Genomic DNA, 10602 nt, shown 5'->3' on the forward strand with positions numbered 1-10602 from the left:
ACAGAACTCGCTCTGTCTTAAAACTCCTTTAAAAACAGCAAAGCGGACTCTAAGGTGCACACTTCTAGCTGTACGTGATGGCAAAAAACCTGGGCTCAAATGAGAGAGCTCTTATCCTGTTTCCTCCCCGTCAAAACCTTCTGGTAAGAAAAGAGTGATGGAAACCGACACGGCAGAAAGCATTAAGATGGCTATCGAAGAGCAAGGAGCTAACATCGAGAAGAGTGCTAGTGACCTGAAGGTTACTATTAACTTTATCTCAGGGAGTTTTGTCTTTGGGGTGAACCAGTTTGTGTCTGAGTGTGTTGCTGGGTCTGAAGTACGCTGGGATGTCGTGCTTGGAGAAAACTCTCCTGAGTTTCTCTGATACACCGGCTACATCCTGGGCCATCTGACCTCAGGACATCACATGACAGGGTGGGGCCAGGTTTCCCAATGAGCTCACCCGAAACTCTGGCTGATTGGGACCCACGCCCAGTTTCACACCTTGGCTCATGTGATTAGAGGATCATCAGGGGGTCCTTTTGTCCCTCTGTGGGGGGACTCGCCACCATTTGACCTTAGAACTGAAGAAGCTTCTCAGATGAGAGGTGAAACGTCTTCAAGTAACTTACAGAAGTCCAGACGCTTTTCTTTCCAAGCTCCTTAGACTACGATGACCTGGATGACTGAGAACCTTCACTCTTGTAGTAAATGAAATAATTGAGTCTTTAATAAGTAAATTTGCTCATCTAAAGATTATATTAGGAGACTGGAATCATTCACTTGATAACATGATAGATAGACGGCCAAGTAAAAGTCAGGATAGTAGTAATTATATGTTAAATTTTATAAATGAAAGAGACCTAACTGATATCTGGAGATTCAAAAATCCAACGATTAAGGAATTTTCATGGAAAAATAGATCAGGTTCATTACAGTCTCGTGCTGATTGTTGGTTAATTTCTGATCCTTTATCCGAATATGTTTCTACATCAAAAATGTTGCCCTTGACAGATCATAAAACTATTTTTTTGGAGATATGTTTGTATGCCAGTAAACCGTGTAAGAGTGAATTCATATTGGAAATTAAATAATTCTCTTCTACCGAAGGACTCTTTGGTAAAAGAAATTAAAACAATGAGTATTGGGACAAGGCATGTGTTGAAAATGCTTTTTGTAAAAATTGGGAGGTCATGAAATTTGAATTCAGCTGAAATAGTTAAAAATATCACTTTGTCGAGATTACCTGATAATTTATCTGAAGATAACAGGAACAGACATCAAATTCTACAATTAAAATGAGATAATATAAATATTTACAAGGCAAAAGGTGGCTTTGTGCGGGCGAGAAGGAAGCGGCTTGAAGACGCAGAACAAAACTCTCGGCAGCTCAACTAAACTGTGTTCAGATGGGTCACAAGACCCTCAAGAGATTTCCAAGACTTGTGGACTTTTTATAAAACTTCTAAGTTCATTTTTATCATGCCTGGGTTGTTATAGTTCTTTGTCATTAGATTCCCCTTGTGTCTTCCACCCATGTTAAGTCTCCTTTGCCCTTCATGTGTTTCATGTCTGTGTCTTACGTTTCCTGTTTTATTTTGAAGAGGTCTGGTGTTCCTGTGTTCATCGTGTTTAGTTTTACTCTTCCTCTCATCAGTTAAGTTTGAGTTTTAGTGTCTGCACCCGGGTCCACTCACACTCCACGCAGTTTGCCTCGGCACACTGTGACACATCACTGGGAGATCCTTGGCAGCCAAAGCTGAAGCCTCTCCAGACTTACTTATGCAGCTGTGGCGCTTCATGTTTCCAGAGAATTATGCAGAAAAACTGATAAAATATTATTAAACTTCATTTGGAAAAAGAGAAACAAATGTAATGATAAACAGTTTGTGTTCTGGTGCCTAAATTCTTTAGATTTCACTTCCCTAAATGCGTCTTTTAAAATCAAATGGATCAAACTTTTTAAAAATCCCAGTTCAATTTGGAATTTTATTACCAAACACATCTTTAACTCACTTGGAGGAGTGAATGCACTTTCTGCTACGATGCAATTACAATATCTCTAATTTAAACTCTCACAGTCAGCTCTGCTCATCTTGGTTAATCATACACTCTCACAACTTTTCTCCCATAAATATCTCATTTGGAACAATCAGGATATGACATTTAAGAACAAATCATTATATATTCAGAGATGGTTGATAGAAATATTTTAGTTGTGAGTCAGTTACTGAACGCTAATGGTCAATTATTTTCTTATAAGGACTTTTTGTCTGTTTATGATTTTCCTGTCGCTCCAAGAGAACATGCTGTCGTTTTTGATGCGATACCGGGTGAGGTGGGAAGGTTGTTGGTTTCTGCTCCTAAAGGCAGAAACTGTATTAACTAACTCCTGCTAGCATGTACATCAGTAACATCTGTCCTTTATTGAGCAATAAAGCTACAAATCAATGTATTAGACAAATCATTCAAAGAGATGTTGTTTCCAGACCTGCAGCTGTATTTTACTGGGACAATATTTACAATGACATAGACTGAAAAACACTTGGATTCTATCAAGGACATTTATCATCACTACTAAGGTCAGAGACGTTATCCAGTATCCAGAGAGGTTGTCTGGTAAAGACAGATCTGGTTAAATGTAAGAAAAATATTGATACTCTTTGTACGGTTTGCAGAGGAAACAGTATGTCAGGTATTATGGGAATGCACGCATACACGTGTACTCTGGATTGATCTAAATAATTTTATAAACACCAAAATTGATCCCTCGTGTAACCTGAAGTTTCAACATATTCTCTTTGGCCTCTCACATACCGACAAAATAAATCCAAAAAAGATATATTATCAATCTTCTGATTATTTCTGCCAAATTTGACATTCATTGTACTAAATTTTCACAGCAGCGTCCAAACATCTTTGTTTTTAAAGCCTTGTTCTCCAATTATCTAGAGAATCTAAATAACAGCAATGACTCCAAAGCATGTAAAACACGAGCTGTGTCGAGCGTGCAGTTTCACTTGATTTATATGTTGTTTTATATCTCGAGCACCTCTTCCTTCTTTTAATCGTGTGTTTTCTCCTAAAGTATATTTTTTGCTTTCCTGCTCGTATTTGTACACCTGACTTGGAGAAGATAGCTGTGACATTTCTTATAGCCTTTCTACAACTGGCTTTTTATGTGTACTTGTTGTTCAATTGTTCAAATAAAAAAAAAAAAAAGAGGATGCAGCACATGAATTTGGACATCCCTTTATTTTGAAAGAAATGTTTAGGCGTTACCATAGCAACCAAAGGGCATTAAGGGACAGAGAGGAGGACGTTACTCTCAATGTTGTTGGCACATTTCAGGAGGACGCTGCTAATAAAGTTACTCAATGACACAGTGAATTTACGTTCATTATTATATTTACCAAATGCCACAGTTTTGTATCATTTTACTTAGTTGTGCGTTGCGTGTAAATGTGTGAAGTCAGGATGAAAGTCTGAGTCATGACACGGACCCTACAGTTTGACTTTAATGTCCTCACAGTAACACAGCTGCACGTGTTGCAACACATGAACATGCGACACGTTTCCAGTAACATCATCACAGCTGCGCCCACATTCAAGGTAAAAGCAATAAAACTGAAGAAAGCGAGTAAGAACCAGCAGGTGGCGCCGACAGCGCCCGTTAGCTCTCGCTGCCACTGAGCTCAGTTAAACTTTACAAAGTGCCTTAAGGAGACATCGATCAACCAAACTCAAAGTTACAACTTATAAATAATTCTTTAAAACTAACTTCGGTGCTCGGTTCTCTTCTACGCCATTTTCACCATCACGTTGTTGTACGGCGAATCCTGGCGCTGCTCTCTAAGCTCCTCCCTTAATCCAGGCTCCTCACTCTCCTCGTCCGCTTCTTCTTCTGCTTCTTCTTCTGCTTCTTCGTTGCTGCTTTGTGATTTGGGAAACGCCCTCTGGGCTTGTTTGGGCACGGCGTAGTCATCAACTCGGGGGTTATACGGATACTCGTGACCTTTGGGGTCAGCAGCTGTACCCATAATCCTCCAGGCATCTCCTCTCATCTCCTCGGGGTCGTCGTACACCGAGGTGGAGAGGGTGGATTTCTGTCCTTTGGCGGCGGCGGCAGCGCAGCCTTCGGGCTCGTCATAGATGTGGTCCAACGTCTTGACGGTGTCACCGTCGCTTGTGAAGACGTTCCTGATCTTCATCTCGTCAATGCTGTCGTACAGCGGGTCGGCGCCCGCATGGCCGCTGTCTGTACGGTGAGAGTTCAGGATGTCGGTCATGACGTTCTTGGCGATGGTGTCGAAGGGCAGCGAGTAGTCTGCCTCGCTGCCGGTGCAGGGCGCTGCCACGTTGGCGCTCCTCTTCTCCCTCTTGGTGCCTCTCTCGGTCGACATGGTGATCTGCGAGTACGTCTGCTCCGGCTTGGCGCTCGGCTTGGGGCTGAGGCGGGGGTTGGGGACCGAGCCGGGGGCGGGGCCGGTGTTCAGATTAGGGCTGGAGTCGGGGCTGGCGTTGGGCAGGGGGCAGCTGGAGATCATCTTGACCTGATTCTTTCGAGGGGCGGGGAGGCGAGAGTCCAGGTTCAAACTCTTCACTCCGGTCAGAGTTTTATCCACCGGAGGCTCGAGACGACACTGAGAACAGGACAGGAAGTGGGTCAGTATCACGTGTTCGCTTTCATCATCATTGAATCAAACAGTGACTGAACGGCGTCGCGATTGAATGATGTCATTGGTCATCAGCTAAGGGTGTCAAATAAGAAGCTCGAGCAAACAAGTTCTGACAGACAATCAGGACGGAGCACGATGTGAACATCGAAGCATCACGTGAGCACTCCTCACAGCTGTGGCACTCACCTGGCAGAAACACCACTGTGCCTCCACCTTCCAGCTGATGGAGCAGCTGCTGGCAGCCGCCCTCGTTCTTCTTCTCTGAACATATTTCAAGCCGCTTGTAGAACAAAATGACGACACGTGTGACTGTGGAAACTATTTGAATCATATGAACTCTGATACTCTGAACCTCGACTTTACTGAGGAGTCGAGAGTCATCGTAAGCGAGTCAAAGGCAAAAGCTGAGGTTTGGCGCCAAGGACAATAAAAATACATCAGTCCAACGAAATACTGAGAAAACACACGAGCGCCAAAGATTATTGGCTTGTGTGAAACACCGACGGCCCTCCGCCTGCTCGCCGGTTTGAAAAGAGGCCCCTCCTATTTCTTTGTGTCATATCCTGGGATGTTTATCAGTAGAGCGGTTTGTTGTATTATTTAATAAATGGAGTCAGTTCCTGTTCCCACTGCCTCGGAGCGACTGCGACCTCATCATTTCCTCAGGAACTAAAAACATATTCAGGACCAGCTCCGGTGTGAGCAGAGGTAAACTGGTTCCCATTGCCCCAGAGGCGGGGATGGGGTGGGGGGTGGAGCACAGCGCAGTACCGGTGCAATGCGCTCCCTCTTGTCTCTGATCTCCCACTGAGATCATCAGGTAACCCTACGCCGGAAGGCCGGACCTTCCTGTGGGAGGACGACATCGGGCTGCGGCTGATGAAACCCTTAAAAAGACCCAGGGCAAGGGAGCTTCTGGCTCCGCCTTCAAAGGAAGGACAAGGCGTGGGGGAAAGATGGAGTATGAGGGAGGCTGTGACGAGCGTTAGGGGGACGGTCGGTGAAGGGTCGCTCACGGCCCTGCAAGCTCCCGGCAGGTACGCTTACCTGTGCTCACACCAGCTTATCATGATATGTTTTAATAAGCTGGTGTAAGCACAGGTAAGCGTTGTTGTTGAGCCACATCCTAATTATTTCAGCTTTTCTCGTTTACAGCTGCTTAAATAAAGGATGTGAAGACGTTTGACTTTATCCGATCGTCAGCAAAGAAATCACAGTTTCGCTTCAGCTGCTTTGTTCTTTAACCATGAAACACTCGCCCCTCGGATTCCTTACAGACGCTCTTCTTTCTGATTTTACTGGTTTGGCCTCTGTTCCATTTCTTACCATCTGGGGGCGCTGCTGCTGTTGCTGTGAGGCGTTGCAGCTCTCTTTGTCGATGTGATGAATCATCTGGAGGTTCGGCGGCTCGCTCACCATGCTGTACACGTCGTCCGCTGCCTGCAGAGAGAAGGCGGGACGTTTTAAGCGGGCTCAGTCGTACCCGAGCTCTGAACGTTCAGGAGCTGAGGTGTGGGCTCACCTGAGCGGCCGGGGGCATCTGGCTGCGGGACTGAGGCAGCGTCCTGCTCTGGGCCAGCGGCAGGCTGTGCGGTGGGGGGGGCAAGCTGAAGCTCTGGGTGGTGTCTGGACTCGCCTGGCCCCCCCCGGAGGTCTGTCTGTGGGGAGGGGCGACCTTCTGCAGGTTGATGGCGGCTTCCACGGCCTGGAAAAGGACGTTCCCCTGTTTGGTGTCGAACTCAAAGTTCCCTTCGCCGGAGTCGCAGCGCCGACCCGCCTCGAAGGAGAAAGTGGCCTAAAGAAAGCAGAAAGCCAGAGACGCTCACACAGGCTGACGAGCCAACACGGCGTCATGACATCTTACAGCAGGACGTGTCAGACGGTTTCCTGCAGCCGAGAAGCTGCGACCGTGTCAGCAAAGAACCGGAAACGAGTCCGGTCACAACAAACCAGCACACGTAATCTCTTTACTTCAGCCCAGAAACATCCTGCTGTGAAGTCTGCTGAGAATCCTGGTTTTATTCTGAAAGTGTGTCACACCTTGTCGCGCCCAAAGCGCCGCAGGTATCTGTACGGCCAGGTGTACACGATGTCCCCTCCCTTGTCCAGCAGGTGCAGAGCGTCCATGCCAGCTCGCAGGACGCCGTCCCCCTTCAGCCTGCAGCGATCAGACGCCTCCGTCCTCCGAATGGACACCCTGAAGTCATGCACTGACGCACACACACAGTTATTATTCAGTTAGTCTGCAGAAACACAGAGATCATTGAGTATTGATTACTTATAGATTAGAGTGAAATGAGGATGAGGTATCAGACAAAGAAGGATTATTTTGATCCTGGACTAATTGATGAGGGCGGCTCTGATCAGAGAGGATGTTGTTATCACTGAGGCCCAACTCTGCGAACGTGCTGCGGCTTCTCGTGGTTTCACGTCTCGATAGAAATGATGTTGTGAGTAAATAATAAATCGTCTTTGGCTGCATGAAACACACGCGTGTTTTTAACGATGATGAGCGGATTGTTTTTGTTTCTTGTGGCTGAGCTGCAGATTATTGAAAATGAAGAAAGAATCTTTCACAACATGAACTAAAAAGCAGATGTGATCTTTTTATCTGAGCGACGACGCTGCCTCTGGCGGCAGAACTTTTACATTCAGCTGTTGACCTGCAGCTGATGCTCCCAGAGGAAACCACACACGCTCGCAGGTCTACTTCAGCAGCAGCGCTCGTTAAACTGCTCCAGAACAAACACCTGATCCAATCAAACCGGAAAACCCCGCCTGACCCGTAAAACAGGGCGAAGATCCAACGGTGGGTCCTCACATGGTCGAAAACCTACGCACGTCCCCACAAGGACACACGTACACACGTGTGGGTGTTCATGTGTGTTCGTGTGTGTGCTGCAGGTGTTGGAGGATGTGGGACAACAGTAGCAACTACAGGAGGTGTTCATTACGACCTCAGAGTTACACAAAATGCTCCAAATGTGGTAAAACTGCCGCAGCTGTGAAGTGCTATTTATACTCCCGGATTATAAAATGTTACTTCCTGTCTCTGTTGTTGATCCAAACTGCCGCGCGTTTGAAGATCGTAACATAACTTTTATTTACAGTAGGCTGTACTGAAGCAAGGCGCCCTGATGCAGAGCGGTGTTACTGATGAGACTAACAGGAAGTGTCACACTCGGCTATGAAGCTAAAAATATGCTCGACAGGGGGAAATGACACTTGCAGCTGCCCTCGTGCTCTGCATTTCGAGCTCATAGATCCAGATGTGGCTCAGATACCTCGGCGTCTCTGACCGACTCACCCTGAGATCACCTCGTCTGCAGAGACACGAAACACATGAACACGAGCGACTCGCTCAGGACAGACGCTGGAAACCCAGAGACAGCTTAAGGACTGTGACTCAGTGAGACAGTGAGACATTGTAATGACCGTCGTTCACTCAGATTAGTCAGTTATTCCAACTGGAAACGTGAGGAAAAGCTGGAAGAATTCAACTGGACTGGACACGAAGCCGGGCCGGTGGAGGTGTGAGGAGGAGCTTGGGGTGGATGGATGAGCTAGCAAATGTTGGAAATGTCCAAACTGTGCAAAAGTGCTTTAATTGCCTCATTGTCCTTATGTCAGCCGTGCCCACGCTGAACCCAAACACATTATTTAGACTTTTCTGCGGCGATAATCTGACTGTGGAGATTAAAAAGCTTCCAAGAGAAACAGCAGCGCGGTCAGGGGCAGCTGCACTAACACGTGGAAGCCATTTATTCCTTCTGTAGCTGCACGTTTGGACACTAGGGGGCGTACAGACAGCAAGAGCTTCATTCAGGTCTCTTTAGCGGGCATGCTAGCAGTGAGAGACGTTAGCTGGGATGAGGAGAAGAGTTGTGGTAGTTTCGAATCTCAGAAAGCGCTCGGGTCACATGGTCGGGTCACATGGCCGCACACACACGCCACAACAGTCACACCAGCATGCACAGCGCAGATAAAGACCAGCTGAGAGACGCTGCTCAGAGCAGCTTCCAGCTCGGCGCTCCATCACGAGTCGAACGTTAACAACGTCTCTTTGTGCCTCGGAGGACGACGGGACAGTAAGGAGCCCTTTCAGCGCGTGGAGGTTTTACCGCGTGTAAACGTCGGCACAGTTCAGGCCGCTGGTTTACCTCAGCACTTCATTCACCACCAGCTAAAAAGAAACCGTTAACCTCATCGACAGCTCAGGTGGAAACCAGCTGAGAAAAAATAGAAACAGCAGGTGTAAAACCAGTGACGGCGCTGTCCTCTGATTGCATTTCTATTTCTGCTCATGGGCGGAGCAACAAGCCACCGCTGAAGCGGCGAGGTCAGGCCTCGTGTTAACGATGTCTTTGTGAGAAACGTGACCTTATGAACCATCAGCACAGAAACATCAGGCCTTCAGCGTCGTCTGAGAGACAAACATGAACCTGTCTGATTCTCACAGAGACGCAGCTGAAACACTTCCTCACGCGTCTTCATGACTGTGCTTCATCTAAAGTGAAGTGCACAGCGTCTTCACTCCAGCCAAAGTAATAAAGTACCAGCTCCGAAAAGTACTCAGAGTAAAGTAGCTTCTACCAGCTGAAGCCTGTGATATATGAATGTGATAATCAATAATATTGGGAGATGGGAACACAAACTTCAGTCTAAATATTAATTCTGATAAAAAATTTCTCAGGTTGAATCATTTCTGTGGAAGCTGAGCAGAAAAAGCAGGACAATAAAAATGTGAGGGGGCCTTTGAGCCTGAACAGGTCAGCGTGTGGGGTCGGGGGTTACAGGGGCTCCGTGTGGGGAGAACAATCAGAGCTCCAGGAGACGTTCTGAGGATCAGCTGACCTGCTGCTCTCTCTGGACGTACACACCTGGATCCATCCAGATGTGAGCAGATGTTTCCTGAGCTGTCCTAGCTGAGTCCATCCTCCACACTGACACTGCTGATGCTGTCTTTATATCAGACACTAGGAAGGTGGAGCTCACTCAGTGAATCTCTGAGCTAACTGTGACCATGAACCCACAGCCACTGTGCACCAGTCACACACTGGTCTTTACTGTGAGTCACCTGTTTATCCTGGACTAACCTGTGAACCGAGACTCTACGACCTCGGTTCACAGGTTAAAGGTTAAAGTTCATGTAGGTACAGACTGAGCACGTGCAGTGGTTTGGACAGGCTGCGTGAGAAAGCCTTCTGAAACAGAGTCCTGTGGACAGACAAAGCGTGACTGTCCAGCATGGACAGCAGCTGGGACCAGCTCGTCCACAGCTGTGTGGTTCAGGACAGAGTAACGGAGCTCCGCCCTCTCAGCTCCCGTACACACTGCTTATGGAGAAACACTCTTTATATTTACCGACGTCCTCGCCTCTGACGAAGCAACAGTCATAATAGCAGGTCATGAACTGAACCCTTTCACCAGACGCCGGCTAACTCGCAGTCGTGCAGCACAATCAGACAAAGTAAAGACTCTGAGGTTGAGTCGTTACGATGCAGCACAAACATATTTGTGTTCAGCTGCAGGTTTCTCTGACCTGCGGGCCACAGACTGTGTCTGACATCAGCTTCCTGTTTGTGGACGGATACACGTCAACGTGTCCCGAAAAGAAAAAGGGAAGACGGGGCTGATTGCAAAGACAAATAGAAACCCACAAGCAAAGTTAAAAACACTAAATAAAGAGCTGTTTCAGGGTCCTGAGCTGAGACGTGCGAGGCTCGCCGCTGCCCAAACGGCAGCTACTTCCTGTTTGGAAAGAACAGAAACAGGAAGTTTGCCCTGTGAAGATAAAAGCTGAGGTCGTCCTGCAGCCGCTGGTCACTGCAGCGATGCAACACCCTGCGACACGCCTCACCGCAGCAGGAACCCGCGCACACAAGTTTCCACTACACACGGCGTGTTAACAATGAGCTGCAGAGCGACAGTGGAAACTGTC

General features: G+C 47.3%; 2 protein-coding genes across 4 annotated transcripts in view; both read right to left on the minus strand.

Annotated features, from left to right (window-relative positions):
* Positions 1–10602, minus strand: part of LOC146658272 (uncharacterized) — a 187718-nt gene that overhangs the window by 72679 nt on the left and 104437 nt on the right. The window lies entirely within an intron of this gene.
* Positions 3216–10602, minus strand: part of dok2 (docking protein 2) — a 22596-nt gene continuing 15209 nt past the window's right edge. For all 3 annotated transcript variants that reach the window (XM_085426639.1, XM_085426640.1, XM_085426638.1), the window contains 4 exons: positions 6702–6871; positions 6184–6456; positions 5988–6101; positions 3216–4625 (listed from right to left, as the gene is read on the minus strand). In XM_085426639.1, coding sequence (XP_085282765.1) covers positions 3783–4625; positions 5988–6101; positions 6184–6456; positions 6702–6871 — 1400 coding nt within the window. In that variant the 3' untranslated portion in view covers positions 3216–3782. The remainder of the gene's footprint in view (positions 4626–5987; positions 6102–6183; positions 6457–6701; positions 6872–10602) is intronic.

Source organism: Rhamphochromis longiceps, linkage group LG12 (genome assembly GCF_057381845.1).
Source record: "Rhamphochromis longiceps isolate RC_006_pf linkage group LG12, R_longiceps_female_GT1.1, whole genome shotgun sequence".
Classification (NCBI taxonomy): domain Eukaryota; kingdom Metazoa; phylum Chordata; class Actinopteri; order Cichliformes; family Cichlidae; genus Rhamphochromis; species Rhamphochromis longiceps.